This window comes from Anticarsia gemmatalis, chromosome 18, assembly GCF_050436995.1.
Source record: "Anticarsia gemmatalis isolate Benzon Research Colony breed Stoneville strain chromosome 18, ilAntGemm2 primary, whole genome shotgun sequence".
NCBI lineage: Eukaryota > Metazoa > Arthropoda > Insecta > Lepidoptera > Erebidae > Anticarsia > Anticarsia gemmatalis.
Window position 1 is genome coordinate 7,225,588 of NC_134762.1, and position 18,530 is coordinate 7,244,117.

The 18,530-nt window shown below is 38.0% G+C and overlaps 1 protein-coding gene across 2 annotated transcripts in view; it reads left to right on the forward strand.

Moving 5' to 3' along the window:
- Positions 1-18,060, forward strand: part of LOC142980417 (uncharacterized) — a 40,688-nt gene extending 22,628 nt beyond the window's left edge. Inside the window, exons 1-7 of one of the 2 annotated variants that reach the window (XM_076125775.1) lie at positions 896-996; positions 1,981-2,071; positions 4,290-4,493; positions 13,245-13,386; positions 14,545-14,744; positions 15,090-15,242; positions 16,009-18,060. In XM_076125775.1, the coding sequence (XP_075981890.1) occupies positions 951-996; positions 1,981-2,071; positions 4,290-4,493; positions 13,245-13,386; positions 14,545-14,744; positions 15,090-15,242; positions 16,009-17,203 (2,031 nt within the window). In that variant the 5' untranslated portion in view covers positions 896-950 and the 3' untranslated portion in view covers positions 17,204-18,060. Of the gene's footprint in view, positions 1-895; positions 997-1,980; positions 2,072-4,289; positions 4,494-13,244; positions 13,387-14,544; positions 14,745-15,089; positions 15,243-16,008 lie in introns of those variants that run through there. The other variant, XM_076125776.1, reaches the window with a different exon arrangement.
- The last annotated feature ends 470 nt before the right edge of the window (positions 18,061-18,530 follow it).

The following is an 18,530-nucleotide window of genomic DNA, read 5'->3' on the forward strand; positions in this document are numbered from 1 at the left end:
AATGCATCCTTATCAGTTTTATCACGTCGGTCAATGTCTAATAAACGTATCTGACCGGAACCTTTAACACTAAGTTCATTAATTACTACGTATAATATGTTATCTGGTTAGTCGTGAGTGAAAATGTGTTTCATTGCATTTTCATTTTCGTTACTACAATTTTTTTCTGGAGCTCATTCTGAAACTTTAAGTTCCTTTTTCTTAGAAGCACTTTAGTAGAATCGTATTATTTGTAACCTTTCTTCCAAAGCTCAACTCAGCCAATTCAAGGAGAGTAAATCAACAGTGACATTACCAAACCGCAAAGAAATAAAATATCCGTCTAGTTTGAAATGCGCACACCATTCTCCACACAATATATGGTGGAACATTGCTGAGCATCGAAGTTGAGGGGCCTTTGACACGAGATTTGTCATTAAAACAATTGCACAGCCGTAGCAGCCCAGCGCAGACTTTCCTCAAAAAATATCTCCCCCAATTCATTATTCATGGTAAACATTAAAGTTTTTTTTATATTCCCATTATTGCCCCACTGCAGGACAAGGGCCTCCTCCCAAACGAGGGGGAGGAGTTAGGTTAGGTTAGTCGGCTATCACTGCTTTCAAACTGGAAACTTTAAAGTAGCCGTGAGAAAACCCATAAAAGTAAACAGATCTAAAGTCAATCTTTAATTGTCAAGACATTTGGATCCCAAGCTACCTTCAACTATCATACCACAAGAAAAACCGCAGGCTACCAGTCAATAACTTCAAAGCTACCAGTAAGATCAAGGAGAACGAGTCACGAAGGTGGCCAGTCTGTTGACACTACAAACCGCAGGGCCCACGTGTGCAGATAACTTCCAAGTTTATCTCCAAGTCAGAGGCCACGTGCTTGTATCTGTATAAATCTGTACTTAATACAGCAGAAGTCAGTCTAGTTAGGAAAGTGGTCGTGATAGTTTCAAAGCTATGGATCGCCAGTTGAAGATTATTCCTGAAGAATGGTGTCCAAAAGGTGTGGATATGTTTTGATGTTATTTATATCTCGTGTTGAGAATTACTTGGCATTTGTGGTGACAGTGGGGAGTTGGTGAAATCAGTGAAATCTTGCGAGCTTGTGATATTGATCAAAGTATCATAAAATATATAATTTTTTATGGTGTTAATTTGTTTGGTTACGACTTGTTTCTCCCTTTATTTTGTCTGACTTTAAAAGACCATTATTCTCTGGTCCTGCTATAAATTCTGATTTTAACTTTCTATACTTCGAAATGTGTTCTTCAGTTTATCCTTTTTCAATGCAACTTTTACGAAGAGCAACGAACGCACAGTAAAAGAAAGTCATAAGCGCCCTTATAAATCAAACATATAATTCTACGTCTTTCCTTCACCAGTACTTACACCAAGATATCGTTACCGTCATCATCATAATAGACTCACAGTTCTACGATTACTGAACGTCACAACCACAGCCTGACAATGACCCACACAAGTGACACAAGTGCTACTTTGAATTCCAGTCAGGATTTCTTACTGGATTCAAAGAAGTATCCATCAAGTGAGTCATCGTGGACGGTTTTTAGGCATTTGCTTCAGCGGTAACAGGACTTTTGTATTCAAGTCCTTTTTTGGAAACAAATTTGGTGCGTTCTTTGTGAAACCTTTTTTTTAGTTCTTCGCACAGATTAGCCAGTTTAGACAGAAAAGATTAGACTGTAAAAATGGTATAAATACTGCACAAAAATAGGACAAAAAATGACGATTAATTATAGTTTTACTAAGGTACATTTGCGTAAAATAGACACATAAGAAACAGGAGTCGACTGTCTCCACTGGACAACTACTATTTTGACAGCATTTACAAATATTTTTTCTAAATTAAACCAACGACACTTGAACTAGCAGTGATATGTCTTCCACGATAGCAGTAATATTATAAAAGTCTAGAAAATAATATCAATACTTATTTATTAACTTAATGATTTTTTTTTTGTTATAGAGATCGAGCCGCCATTCCCATACCGAGATGTGAACATCAAACGCAGTACGGATGTTAATGACTTCTACGAGATGCTATCTGAGATCGGCAGGTAAATAAACACTGATACTGATAACGATAGCATTGATATCATTATTGTTATAGTGAGGTTTATGTACTTTGACATTGAAATAATGTAGGTTACTTTATTCTATTTACAAATAGTTTGAGTCACTGATTTGTTTTAATATTTTCTATTTTGTGAAACGGCTATATTGTCTACTTCTGAGTTACCTGTTTTTTAATGCTTAATAATATAGCTAAAAGCAATGCTTAAAGGACATGTAAAACCCCCGTCTCGCATTTGGCCAACGTAGTGCTTCGGAGGGCACGTAAAAAGTCGGTCCCGGCTGTTGTCTACTAAGATAACAGTCGTTAAAGCCATGTCAAAGGCCTCTCGGGCGGCTTGAACAACTTTGACACTAGGTTGACCACTAACCATAGGTACGACAAACAAACAAACAGTGGCATCAAGAGGTAACCCCTCCCCTAATTCTGGAGGAGATCCTTCCCAGCAGTGGGATAGTAATGTATAAAAAAATACTGAAAACCATTTAAACTTCAGAAGAGAGTCATTGATGATTAGTTTCCAAATTTTACTTCGTTCAATCAGAGTTTCATAGCTTATACACGAAGGTATGTTATAATAATATACTTAAATTGAATACATCTTGTCTAGAAGTGCAAAACACGATCACACAAAGCAATTACAGCCTTATAATTAGATACACTTCAATCACACATCGCAGTTGATAGCCAAATAGTATGCAGGAGACGGTTTCCCTGTCACATTATGATTCATAACAAGCCTTATACAAACACACTATTGTTACGACCGATACACCTAATAGTTTATTAATATACCCTATTGATTTCGTTTTCCTGAATTATATTATGTAGGGCCTTTCATTCATTGAAAAACTTCATATTGTAGTACAAAAGTAATTCATTTTCTATTTCCTAATGTAATTACAGTTTATTTGGCTTCTTTTTGACCTTTCCGGAATTTCCCTGAAGGGTTGAGGGAAGTCGTATTACGCCCACATTTCGTTAACTATGTGATTGTTCCACGTACATAACTTTGAAAGTTTTCTTAAGCGTATTATACCTTTTTTGTTAACTCGGTTAATGCATGAAATTGCATCCCCAGCGCCCGGGGGAGCGCTGGGGTATGTGGGGCTCTCCGAACCAGAAGGGCTAGGCCTACCCACTAAACCACCGAGGTGTTGCCTCCTCCTCGCCGCATGGTGCCGAGGTCACGAGAACGCTTTTAAGCACACATCCGCGACCCCGACGCGGCCGTCCACACGTGGACTCCTCTACAGTGTGGGACGACACCCCAACACACGGGTACCGTCCCCCCACTATGCCCCCTTGTGCAATGGCCAGCAAACTCCCCCGAGTTCGCCAGCCAGGGGGCCTTCGGAAGCCGGGACAGGCCACGCAGAGATGCGCAGCATGTCCCGGCCGCCGGCGGCGGAAGATGTGTAGGCCGCCGCCACCTCCTCTCCGACCAACGAGCCCGAGAGCGAGATCCCAACGCTCCCGGGCCCTACGGTCCCACCACCAGCCGCCATGGGTTAAGAGCCGGGTCCGACCGCCCGACCCCCGGCTCCCCACGGCAGCCCCACCGTTGCCGCATCTCGCGGTACGGCCCCGCCCAGTCGCGGAGGATAGGGATGAACTACCTCCCTTCCTCCGCGACTAGCCTCTCCTAAACCGGCCAGGCTTACGTCGCCTAGGCCCAGCCGGCCGGCCGCTTTGGTCCCCCGGGCTACAGCGGTACCACCCAGACGGGGAAGCGGCCTCTCCACTGGGTCCCTCTTGGTTCACCGCAACCGAATCCGCGGACTCAAGGTTGCGGCTACTAAGCCCCCCCACCACAGCAAGGTGGAGACCCGTCGGGGGGGAAGCGTATTATACCTACAGAATATATAGCAATTTAGACTAGCTAAACATAGAAAGGCTCTATTCTATGTTTAGCTAGTCTAAATAGGGCTAACCAAAGATTCTTTTACAACTAGTCTAGCCCTATTTCAGTACCACTAATTTAAAGCATCAGGCTCGCCCTGTATTACATGAGACTCACATTGTTAATAGCAAAACTTGAGTGTACTTATTTCATATACCTAAGTCTACACATTCAGGTATAACAGTTGTACTTAAGCATGTATTTATGTAGAGCTACACACCAATAAAAATAATCCAATCAATCTTCGAAAGACCAAACCAAGCTTTGTTCGTATCTCAATCTAATATTTTCTTTTCAGAGGTAAATTCGGTACAGTATACCTCTGCCGGGAACGAAGCACCGGCCTGGAGCTAGCAGCTAAACTGGTGATGGTGAACCGACGTGATGAGAGACGGAACGTGGAGCGAGAGATCGAGGTGATGAGGCGGCTGCGACACCCTCGACTCATCCAGCTGTACGATGCGTACGAGTGGGGGAAATATATGTGCGTCGTGCTTGAACTGTGAGTATTGGATTTCCATATTTCTTCAACATTTGGCCGATTTTTATAGTCTCCAAAATTTCGGAACAAAATGTAACGTAGTTCAGGTTTTTTGTGTAGCGTGTTCGTTCGAAACCCACCCGGGACGAATATTTGTGTGATAAGCACGGGTATCTGTTCTGAGCCTGGTTGTTAATTTAACATTATAAGTATCTATTTTGAAGTACAAGCTCTGCTTAGTTTGGAACCAAGGGACCGTATGTAAAAAAGAAACAGATGGATTTTCTGCAGTATTTTGATTACCACCTAAACTATATATGGGTTCAATGTTATTCTGATATAGTTTAACATTTCGTTGGTGAATATATTTCGTGAAAATATTAGACACAGTGACTTTGAGGGACTAAAAACTTTAAGCCTTCGTATAGATGAGTAATGGAAAATTATAAGTGTGAGAGCTTAACTTGAGGACTCTTGTATAGTTATAATTGCATGATTGTTTGTCTATTGAAAGTGGTGATTAATAACGAAATACTTCAGTTATATCATTACACTATTGTGTCAAGAGCTAAAGACGTGTGTCATTTTGATTCAAGAGGATTATTGTGTTATAATTAAATGATCCAGACATATTTTAACTACCTTAAAATAAGGCAAATTTCTAACTATCGTGCTTTAAAAGACACTTTTTAATTCATGACATGACATTTAATAAAGACAATTTTTATTGCCATAACATGGTATAATATGACGAGGACAGCATCTATAAGCTATTGTTTCTGACGTTTGAAGATGTTTATTTTATATAATTTTTTTATCCGCTTATAAATATTCTAAAGAATGTAATAAGCGATGTTTTCTACAAGCTCAACTATAGATAAACGGATGTAGTATTTATATTACTTTTATATTCACAAACACTCGTAAGAACTTGTCACTGGATTTCGAAAGTTGACAATGCCAAGAAGTGTCTGCCCACAGTTGAACAGTTTGTACAGTTTCCGTCGAGCACGCGTGGGACAGATGTATATTTAATTTTATTCGGTGACCTTTCTTTTATAAATTCTGTACGCGAACTAATCACAACGCGCGCCATCTTGCCAGTAACAAACATTCTGAATGCTTCCGTCATACAGTTTATTTCTATAGCTATTTATTTTCGTTGTTATTTATCATAGTCCACGTAGGTGTAATTCTACTGATTCATTTACACACGCGGATGCATCGGATTTGCCAGTTCATTCAAACAGTAGCTGCTATCTGTGAGTCATCTCGCGAAATCTGGACAATATCTTGTATGCAACGATTTGGGTTAAGGACGTCGTAATTTCGACGTGCCGGAATTCTAGGCCGTTTGTTATCATTAATCATTTTACTAAATGATCTCAAGTTAACATTATTTATCACCATTGCTGTCACTTCTTACTTATATACGTGCGATATATTTTTTGCCCGTCAGTTTTAGATTAATGACGAACACCGGCGCTTGAAATCATCTCCTGAATTGTACTCGATTTTAAAATTATTTTTTTTTACGACTTTTGTTGGAGACTGTACATTCTTTTGGTCTGTCGTCGCCTTTAATGAGGGAATGTTTTCGCAATCCCCGGAGTCCCCACCTTCCGGTACAAGTCACCTATAAATAGTGATTGTGAATAATCCAGGTGTAATTAGGTCGGTCGTTGACAGACCGAGTGTGTGCTGACAGGTGCGACACCGCCCAGCCGTCGTTAATTATGGAAATTTTCACTTTTATACCGTGACGTCACAGGCCATAGATTCCGATGAAAGACTCACAAGATTTAAAAGCGACATCAGTTTATAATATAATTGAGTCGTCTCCACCGATTACGTTAAATTGCAAATCTTCCATTATGTAAATAAAACAGGTATTTCAAAACAAGCGTATACGAGTGAAACGGCGAGGTGACAGGAAAGTATATGTCATATGCTTTCATTTGAAACTTCATAATATAAGAGGTTTTTTGTGCATACGTAAATCAGATCAGCGACATGTCAAAAAGGTGAAAGTTGCGAGTGATGAGTCACAAGAAACTGTAAAGTATTGCTTTACTATTGGAAAGTAACACAAATGTACAGTTAACCAAATACGAGGATTCTCGTATGGTCTGCGGTTAACCGCGATTATTGTTTAAATCGAGTAACTAGTCATCGTTTGACAACGTTTTATTGATGCACAAATATGGTTCGATGAAACAAAGACGAAGTATCATTGAAATAAAAAATACTGTTTTCCTTGCACCCACGGAAACAGTCATCTTAGTCCGGCCCTGTCGCAAAACTGACGCTTATCCTTTTTCAAATTTGACAATCAATTTTATTTTCAAAACCAGTACTTACATTTATTTTTAGCTCATTTAAATAAACGATCAATTAATTAAAGCATTTTAAAATTATTTGAAACTAGGAGCCCAATTAAATCACGATCAAGAGCGTCTTTGTCTACGTGTGACGCATGGCGATATTAAAAGCGCGCCAAAGTGGAGTGGCAGTCTGTACTCTATGGCAGGTCCCGTAAATGGCGACGTACCACAGATACAAAATGAGCTGTGGCGTCAAGCCGCGTCAGATATTATGGCGCATAGTTGGCGCTCGGCCACGCGACGCCGATCTGCTGTAGGGCTGCACGGTGTTATTGCAAACATAAACATACCAAATTGTCTGTTTAATTTATCCTAATGGCTGCACGTTTACACGTTTAACACCTACCTGTTTTGTTGATACATTTTTCCATTCACATTGCAGAGTTCTATTTATACAGTAGCGTAGTAGTAACTATTTTTTTTACTATGATTACAAAAAACTCCTTTCAATTTGACAAAAACCCGGACGGGATCCGTTTACGATAAACCATCAGACCATATACTCGTTTAAATTTAACCGTTAAAAGTCAACCCTAACTATCCATAAATCCGCAACGAACCAATCTGCCACGAACAGTTGTCGTCACCTCACTGTAACATCTCTATTACCTTACAGTAAAACTCTTCCTGCATTTTCAAGTGCCAACTACCGATCCTACATTAAACTCGTGATCATAAAATAAATACCAAAATTACATAATATATTTGGCTGCCATTTTATTTTTAAAGTTGGCAACCCTGTGTCAAGTGGTGATACGTTCGAAAATGATTAACATTAAGACGTAAACACTTATAGTTTTTTTTTAAATTTTATTTTTAATTTCTTGTGACTTTGAGTGTAGTCCTTATAATAGACATCTGGCGTTGTGATGACATCCTTTGCGTTGCAATTTATCATTTATAACAATTAGAAAGTTCTAGAATAAAGATATTTAAGGAACAATAGGCAATAATTAATTAAACTTTACAATAGATGTATCGAGCAGGTTTCATATAGGGCCAACCGGTCATATTGATCATCGTCAGACCATTTATATAAAAAAGTTTCATAATATGTTCAGTTTTTTCATACGATTAAAAGAGATATTCATCCGGTGATGTTTCAAGTAAACATCACGCCGGGATACGAACCTGGATCATTATTTACATAAAAACCGACGCCATTTCTGCCTACGTCAAACATGTTCACGAAATAACCAATAAACCTTACAAACGTTACAAGTATCATAGCTATGACGTCACACTTACAACTAAAAACAAATATTACAGAAAACAGCTGACGTGACCCCTCATTCAAGCATTCTATATTTAAAATTCACTGACGTTAGAAAAGAAGTAAACACAACGTGTCTATGGCAACGGAAAAATCCATCGTCGACTTTTGCCTTGCGAGTATAGACAACTTTTCATGGTCGCAATAAAAAAAGTTAGCAAAGATTTCAAGAATGTGTATTTTAAGACACATTTTGCGGGTCAAGGCAGGAATTTCGCCAGTCTGGCCACTCGCGTAGACAAATATTTATGTCCTTTATGAAGTATCGAGATCACGCTTTGATCCAAATCGGAATCATGACGAGACATTCCGAGACTGAAATTATAAGAGCAGCTGTTTCATCACTTATTCGAACAATACAGACACAAAAGAGTGTAAATACATAAAATTATATACAATATAATACCATAAAACCTTTGGAAAAATGTGCAATATGTTTTTGGCAACGGACAGCATTCCTTCACGGCAGTCTATCCCATTTGGAATGAGAATCACTTGTACAAATCACAGGCTGGTCGTAACAAGTAAATAATAATTAATGTCGTTGTAAAATAAATTTATTTCGACGGCAAACTGCTTTCCGCACGATTTTATTGGTATGCTACGTCTGGACAACTTTATTCATAAAGTTTTAATGTTGCATGAGATATAAAATTTTCTTTAAAAGACTATATTTTTTTGAGTAAAATATAAAAAAATAAATTGTTTACGTGGAGATTTTAGTATTCGGGGCCTTTCTGATGTCAAACTTAAGATAAATTGGCAATCATTTTACCCTACCTAAACTGGGATAAGGTATTATCCTTTATTCTGCAGTATAAGCTTGCAAAATGAGGTTTATTTCTGTAGAGCAATTTATGGAATGTAACTAGTCAAGTAATTATTATAGGTACACATCGAAATACCTCAATTATGTATGCCTCATTAAATATCAGCGGTTCTCAAGACAACAGGAACATGAAACTAGTAGCGATATGTTGCCAAGCCACATGTACCATCACATCCGGCTTAAGATCACAATACGCTTAAAATAACACATCACTATAATTCACCGCTAATATTTATCGCAATAAACTGAAAGCAGATGCATTCATATATTTGAAAGAGAGTTAGCAACTCCGGGATGGCGTTCAACGAAAGGGTATTCATATTTTGGCATTACATATACATAAATAATAACATTATACTTTGGCATAAACTACTTATCTATCTCTCATATCACCAGAGGTATGTTCTGCAAGCTGTCTGTATCACAACGTCTCCCTTTCATTTTAGTAAAACATGCTGGTTGTCGGAATCCTCAGGGACACCGGGCAGCCTAATTCTACTGACATTTGAGTACAGGCCTCTCATTGTCAATACCACTATAGGTTTCAAAATTTACCTAATGTTTTCCTTAAAAAAAGAACATCTGTTTTGGACAACTTTTTCGTCATTCGTCTTTAAGCAAGCTTTAAAACGTTAAAGTAGCCTGCATGCCGATAACCAAGAGTCCTTATTTTGTAGTTTACTTTCAAGACCATCCTCCTATTCCAATAGCTCTTTTCCATTGCCAAATATACTGCAAACAGCTCTATTTTCTTATTCAAAGTCAAAACTATCAAACATTTTTCTATCGCACAGTTATTTGCCAGCCCTACCTGTTAACACGTGGTCGTACTACAGATTGTTTATACAGCATGTGATTTACACGGATCCGTATTGTACACACAATTGATAGTTTATCTTATTGTCTTTAGTTTCCTATTGCGCAGACGCTGCTTTATTATATGCAAATTAAATAGCGGAAAATTATCCAATGGATGCTACTTTATTTTGTGGAGAGATCGCTTCAATTACGGCTTAGTCTCAAATTGCGTATTGTTTTCTACTGGTATTGTTTAAATGGAAGTCCGTAAACTTTAAAATTTTGGGACGGAGAGGCTGGAGAGATACTACTTCTGCAACACATTTCGAAACCAGCAAAATTCAGTTTAGCAGGGAATATAACAAAGACAAATGCATGCAACCGTCTGACAGTCAGAAAAATCAATGACTGCTCATTTTTCAGCGATGTTTCGGAATGCTGATAATTTTATTACCTACGTAAATTGCTACGATAATTTAGTAATTTGGATGAAATTACTCATTCATCATAATTAAGCTTCACCCACGAATAAAACTATTTGCAGAACACATATGCCAAATTCCATTTGGCGTGAAAATTTCCTTAAAATAGCAGTGATTCTGTAAAGCTATTAGAATTGACTAAATAAAACGAACACTCATTGCTCCTTAAATAATACCAAGATTTTAGAAACTATAATCCTATGCGCGTAGAGCAGTGATAGCCGAGTGGTATAAGATGGTACCGCCCACGCAAGTGGTTGCAGGTTCGAACCCGAGGCAACACACCAATGACTTTACGAAGTTATGTGTGTATTAGAAATAATCATCACTAGTTCCAACGGTGAAGGAAAACATCGTGATGCAACCTTGCATGCCGAAGATTCTTTAGAACAGTTCTTGAAGGTATACAAGTCCCCGCACTTGGCCAGCGTGGTGAACTCAAGGCCTAACCCCTCCGTCATTATCGGAGGAGACCCTTGACCAGCGGTGGAACAGTAATGGGTTAAATTTAAATCTTATGCGCATGAGTGTCGCAATAGAATACGATCAGGACAGTGTGTATTCATAATGTAGTGGATTTTTCACAAAGACATTACCGAGAGTCGTTACGTGTTGTTTATCTCGTAAGACAATTAATTCAAATCACGGTTGCATCCACGTGGATATTGAGTCACAATTAAAATAACACTGTAAGAGTACGGATTCTGTGCAGAAGAAGATATAACAACTAACTTATAAGGAAACCCTTTCCTAGGTTTGGCTAGCAAAAATATCCAAATTTATCATTAAATTTCACGATATATTTAAGACCAACCGCCTCGTGAGACTCTAGGTACTTGTGAACCATCGTTCATCACCTATTTCAACCGCTTAAGGTAATTTCTTCGAGTCGACTTCACGACATCGAAATCGGTTCGGTATGGCAGTGATGGTATTACAGACAATTTGTTGCATATAATGTGGATTCCAAACACAAAGCCAAAATCTATCTATCTTGATCTTGTCTTCTTCGAATAACTGCTTTAACGAAAAGATGCCTCTAAAGTGTCACAACTACTAGTAGAAGTAGAAGCCCTCAATTCACTGGTGCTTTCGCACACATACTTTACAGTAGCTATAAAACATTGACCCCTATTGTAAAACCAATAGTGCATTACAAAAAGCACTAAGCAGGACTAGAAAGCGTGCCAACACTATTCTACGCTTCAAAAACCGACTTTTATCGACAATTACGGTTTTACGGTTATCGTTTACTCTAAATATTCTCAAGTCATATTTTTGACCGGAAGTTGCAAATCTTTATGGTTGCAAGGCGGAACTGATTTTTATCGAGATCTGATTCGATACGGTTGACCATTGAAGAATTCTTTAATACAAACAATAGAAATACATTCATATATAAGCAAAGACCAGAGGAAAATTAAATTCCAATAATAAGTGAAAACAAATCATAATAATAATATCCACGCTTGGCACTTTAAATAGTCGAACTAAATATAAATGAACGTACCTAAATTTGCACTGGACCGTCACATATTTCACTGTTTGAGGATAAATTACCCACTGTTTAGTTAATTGTTCAATGTGCATGTGTAATTAAACACGCTACTGAAACGGTGTCGCGAATACAGTGCTTCGAAAATATTGATTTCATCTTCTATTTTGGGATCACAGAAACAAAGACATCTCAACTATTTTCAACAGAAGCGAAACACTAAATCTGAATGCAATCACAAACTCGGCAACTACAATGAAAAGATGATTTTTCCAATCAGTAGGCTGTTAATGATATACATTAATAGTTACTCTTTTTAAACAATTCACGCTTAACACAGCACCACAATAAATCATTTACTGCTATTAATTGAATTCTACTCCTCTAGCCGTGTAAAACTTGCAATATAACGACTTATAGAATTGGCACTTTGCTCGACCAAGGAATCGAACCCGAGACATCGTGATCGACACAAGCCCACTATCACCCAGACCACAGGGCAGTCAATAAAAACATTTTTTACGATAAAACCAACTGAAGTCGTCGTAAACTGCCTGACATCGACCTTCAACACCTCTCAAGTTTATTTTGGCGCCAAGTCGCGCGTCGATTCTTATTTCGAATCAACAACGGTTTTTTGGCAAACACCGACGCCATGCTTCTTTTCCACGTTTCGCGCCTTTTTCTTTAAATAAATTGCTTACGTTACGCAGAATGTTTTCTGTCAGTAATTATATGTTTATTTATTTATTTTTGCATCCGGGTTGGGTAGAAAACAAATAGTATAGCGAAGTACTTGAAAGAAAACGTCGATCTTATTATTTCCCGATATTTATCTTTCTTCGATGAATTTGATTTCTTGTAACGACAAAGGCAGAGTGCAGCAAAACGTCTCGTTAATTCCTTCTACTTTGTTCCTGATTCTTGTGTTGTAAAACTCGTAATTTGGACGTTTTACGACTTCAACGCCTCGCTGAAGGCCGGTTAGATAGTATGAGAGATATCTACCTAATAAAATGATCTGTCAAAAACCTCTCGATAAGCTAACCAGTATTTATCTGGAGATAGTAAAATTGGCCGTAAAATACCGGAAATCTTTAGTGCAGTGTAATAATAATGATCGTAGATAATAATTTATTAAACGTAAACCAAACAGTATTATATTTCTGAACGAAGAAAATAAGGGAGATGTTTTTGGATAGACTTGTCTCAACCTACTAGAGTCAGGCAATAAATTTCTTTCAAAACTAATAATTACTTTCCGAAGATCATAAAATACTCAAATAACTATCACCAAGTGATATTTATGTATGTAATAAAACGATAATACAATTGTAACAAATTACACAGGTTGTTACTCCGTTAATGTCAACAATACGACATGTGTATGATCACAAACAACTATAAAAAAATCATCAATATTCAATAAGATAGGCTTGAAACACTGACTCATAGTTGCTCAAACAATTTTAAACCTTAACTTGGAGTAATAAAGTGTATTTTGTCTACAGAATTACTGGTGGTGAGCTGTTCGAACGAGTCATAGATGAGGACTTCGTGCTTACAGAGCGCGCGTGTACGGTTTTCATGAGACAAATATGCGAAGGAATCGAGTTTGTTCATCGCCAAAATATTCTACATTTGGACATGAAGGTACGTCTTTTAGGACTTGACAACCCTATTCCGGGAGCTGTCAAAATTTGACAGCTAGGAATGTTCATAATTTGAATTTGTAACGGTCATTCCGTATTTAGAAATTCTAGTTTTAAATGCGATAAAGTACCGAATGGCTCTTCTGCGTATCAATTATTTAAGCATTGCATTAATTGCACTCTTAGATAGACTGCTTCGTCATATCTTGAGCTCTATAAGAAGTTGTAAACAGTATCTAATTATTTCAATCTAACGCTCACAATAACTTAACCCTTAATTTTCTCTACACCAAATCGGTCTTAATGGTTTTATTCTATGACCAAGTTACACAAAAGGCACCGCAAAGTTATTAAACACTTTATTGTAGAAGGCCGTGTAAGGCTCGAACTTAAAGGCAACTTTAGCTACGGTAATTACGACATATCTGTAACAATAGTTTGAGACCGCCTTCGGCATTACAGTGACTTTGTATTGTATTATTTGAAGAATTCCAAGCCTCAGTTCACCTTTGCCTTCAATAACAGACGTAATATTTGCACAAAATATTAAGTAAATAATGAACCGATTACATTGTTCAGCTGTTCCGAGCGCCATCTTGGTTCGAGTCCAAATAATAAATCAAAATGGCGGAAAAAGAGCGGGACTTTTACGATTATACGCGAGTTGTTCGTTTATTTTTTAACACGGCTCTCTCCGGCTCTATCCGACATTATGCGAAAAATATATCTTTTATTTATGATTTTAACAACTTTTAGAGTGCATACTTTTTTTTGGTATCCATTAAATCAGTTTTTTCATGTTTTCCTTTGATGTTCGTACCTTGTTTATACACAGAAGTTACGTAAAGTGATTTAACAGGCAAATATTATTGTGTCGGGTCGTTAACTGAACTCCGCATACCTACAAAGTACCTAGCTATAGAATTATACGTCATTATTCACAAAAAGAATCACGAACTACGCTTTTCAACGTAGTCATAATCGACTTTAAATTATTCTACTAATCGCGCTAAATTATACTGAATAGGTCCTGTTTTTATTACTTTGTATCAAGAGCCAACCAAATAGCAAATCGCCATAAGCAACAAAAAGAAGAAAAATTTACCAAAAAACAATCTCATTCAACATTTCTAATTCTCTCTCTCTCTCTCTTTTGCAGCCAGAAAACATCCTATGTCTAACAAAGACAGGCAACCGCATTAAGATCATAGACTTCGGTCTGGCCCGGTTCTACGACCCTGAGAAGAAGCTGCAGGTGCTGTTCGGCACCCCTGAGTTCGTCGCTCCAGAGGTTGTGAACTTCGATCAGATTGGTTATGGAACTGATATGTGGTCGGTCGGCGTTATATGTTATGTGCTGTAAGTATTACACTTGATTCAATAGTTACTTGACTTTATCATATTTATTTAAGTTGTCGTTATTTCCAGATTTTTTCAAAAACAGCTGATTTAAAACAATATTAGATTAAGCATCCAATTTTTTTTTTTTTTTGAGGACAATAATAATAGATTGATTTTATTCAATTCTTTATTTTGTATCTAATCTATGGCAGTTTACCTTTAAAACGGCTATCCCTACCTTATGTAAAATAAATTAGAAGTTGTAAGTTTTCTAGATGAATCAACTGATTTTTTTCTGTTTGGAAAACCAAATGTCCGCTTTTTTAATACTACAACAATGTTATAACTACTTTTTCTCTACAGTTTATCAGGCCTCTCACCATTCATGGGGGAGACAGACATAGAAACAATGGCGAACGTGACAGTCGCTAAATACGACTTCGACGATGAAGCCTTCAATGAAATCTCCGAGGATGCTAAAGACTTTATCCAGAAGCTCCTCGTGAAAGACAAAGAGTAAGTTGTGCTTGATACTTGCTGTTGTGAACAAGGGTTTTAACCCTGAGTGATATTACCTGAACTTTTTTCAACCGGAGAACTGCGGAGGCATTATGCCGTGTTTTTGGACTATTTTTGGGCATCTCTCTTCCTAATTCGATAATTCTGTAAGAAACGGTTTTGTACTCGCCTTGATTGCATATTTTTTCGTCTCATGGTTCTAAAAGGTTCAGGGCATGTAAATATACCTATACAAAATATATTTTATATTTTGCATACATAAACATTCTATAAGAGATGCATTTTTTAATACTTTTTCGTCATTTCTCCGTTTCTTATAACCAAATTGTAAATCCGATATCAGTCGCGAGTTTTAAAAGCTGTTAGAATACAGCCTCGATAAAGACCCCTTGTTACTTGATATATCCAACACTTAGTAACTAACTACATTGCACGGTTGTTCTAACTATTAGCTTAATACTCTAACAATGTACATATTTAGTTGTAGAACAGTAGATTAGAAACTGTATTCTTATTTGAGTATGGCCCACAAGAACTACATACCAAATTGGCAAGCTATAACCTATTAATCCCTTCCATATTTTCCTATACTCCACAAAAATTGCACGCATATCCACTATCTTTTGGCATTTCAAGACCATACAGAACACAAAACTACACCTTCAAGTACATTATCGCTTTTAGAAGTAGATCTAGTTCACCATTTCACTCCCATAACTTCAATTAAGGTGTTGGGCGTTAGTAACAAGGGTCTTTGTCGCAGGTCACGACCGGGCGCGACGGAGTGCCTTCGCCACCGCTGGCTGGCACGACGACAGCCACCCCCCGTGCCCCAGCCGACCCCGCAGCCAGCCAAACACGAGCTCGACGTCGCCAAAGACAACCTACGACTCTTCGTTGAACGATGGAGCGAACATCCCAACTCGCCTTACGTCTTCGACAACCAGGCGCACGAAATCACATGCCTAGCGAACGGCAACACTGAGAGATCTTCTATAGGAGGCTGTTCACCCTCACCTAGGAGTTCTTTGAGCAGTTCCCCTGATATCGTCTTCGATGAAGATGATTTAGAACCTCCGCCTTTAAGGGAACCGAGGGAGTCTAGAGAACACAGAGACCCCAGTTTCTTAACACCTAGATACAACCCAGTAGAAAGGAGAGCCTCTGATAGCTCTTGCTTCTTACACAAAAGACAGGATGTACTCGTTAGGAAAAATTTAGCTGAAGAGATAAAGAAATTATCCGATCACCTCTACATGCTTTCAACAATGAACACTGATCTCGCTAACAATAATAGCATGAAGGAATTGGATAAGAATGTAACAGAAACCAAATCGTTTACGGAAGAGAAACTACCAAATGGCTTTAAGAAGGAATCCAAGGTGACGAGGACAGTTACGAATGGAGATGCAACGACCAAAGAAAGAAGGCTTTTTACTTCGAAGTCAACGAACAAAATAACGTCTACATTCTTAACGGAGAGGGAACCAGAGAAACCAATGACAAGTAAAATGCCGTGGGTGAAGTCAACGAGTAGTAGCAATAGGTCTAAACGAGTGACAGCTATGAGCAGGGACGTACCAGATCAACCCGTGGAAGTACGAAACAGTTTCTTCCAAGAATTTGACAAGAGAAGGGATAAAATCGACAAATTGGTTAACGGTTCCGAGAATGGAAGGCAGTTGCCTTACAGAAGGGGAGATGAAAACAATGCTCACAGAACTAAAGATCTCTTACTCCACCTTTTGGAAAAATGGGGGGAGACTGAGGAGGTGGAAGCTGAGAGGACAGCGGGAGGTACTTCGAACGGAGGCAGGCATCAGTCAATATCCTTAGAATGGTCTCCTTCAAACCAACTGGGACAGACTTCAATGTCAAGTCTCCACGCGTTTTTCCAAAGGCAGACGTCAGACGAAAAGACGCAAAGGAAGAAAGTGACTACGAACATCGCGAAATGACTCGAGTTTTAATACAGGAACTTAAGTGCCATGACACTATGTTACCAAAGTAACGGTATGAGATTAATTATGTTTTAAAGTGAAGCCTGACGCATATGTACGACCGATGGGCGCGAAGTACAAAGCATGAGATGGAGATAGTTGCTGTCTCTTTTCAAAAAAGAGAGGCATGGTGTTCTACGTTTTTTATCTCCTTTTAATTGCCCCATTCTTTAATCATCAGTGTGCTTTGTGTCGATGCGACAAGTACGTAACAAACGTATGTATTAGGGAAACAGTAGAAATATCCTGCACCTACTTTCAAAAGTTTCTATTCAATTTGATAAAACAAAATCGAATGAATAAAACAGAGTAAACTCTAATTAAAGTACTGGGAATACGTTTTTTGGAAGAGGGGTGTAGGTAATTCTGCTTCCAATGGATTTATTAAATGAAAGTTACGTGTTCATAATATTTAATTGGTTTACTAAAACATGGCACTTCAGTGAATTATAATTTTAAAACTGACTGAGCTGTTTTGATATAATTATATATTAATTGTTTGTATGCGTTAGGCCTAATAAAGCATACAACGACAATAAAAATCTAGTCTTCAAAATTTTTAAACCGTTTCGGATCCAAGACTGAGAACGAATTATATCAACCTATAGACAAGCAGCGAGTATTTTTTTAATGTTTTTTTAAGACAATGTGTTGATGGAATAGGATTAATGTAAACATAACTTATGATTGTTCCTTAACTGTACTTATGTGTAACTTAATTGTAATTTATTTGTTATTACGATACGTATGTTGTTAAAATATAAGGCTTTATTAAAATCTGTCGTTTTATTTTAACTGATTAGGTACTGCCCCTAAAAATATCTATCATCGTGAGTATACTTAAAATTGTTTATTACTACCCAATCTTTACTTACGAAACTCTATTATGATTGTTTATGACAGTTTTCTTTTTAAATTGGCGCCATATTGACATAAAATAATTTCATCTTACCCTACAGCGACCGGCTACCGGCGTCTTCAACCCTCACGCACCCGTGGCTGATCCAGTCGGCCCTTTGCACGGAGCTCCACGTCACCAAGTCCAAACTAAAGCGTTACGTGATCAAAAAACGCTGGGCAAAGGCCGTCTCCGCCGTCATAGCCCTAAAACGAATGGGCGCCAAATTCGAAGACGTCCACGCTATAGAAGACAAGAAGAACGGTGACAATTGACAGCTGTCAGTGTCAAATAATTAATTTGTTTTCGGTTAGGTAGTTTTATGCAGGCACCGGTATTACAAATTGCGTCTGAGGCTTTTGAATTTTGTACTCTTGTTTTAATTTT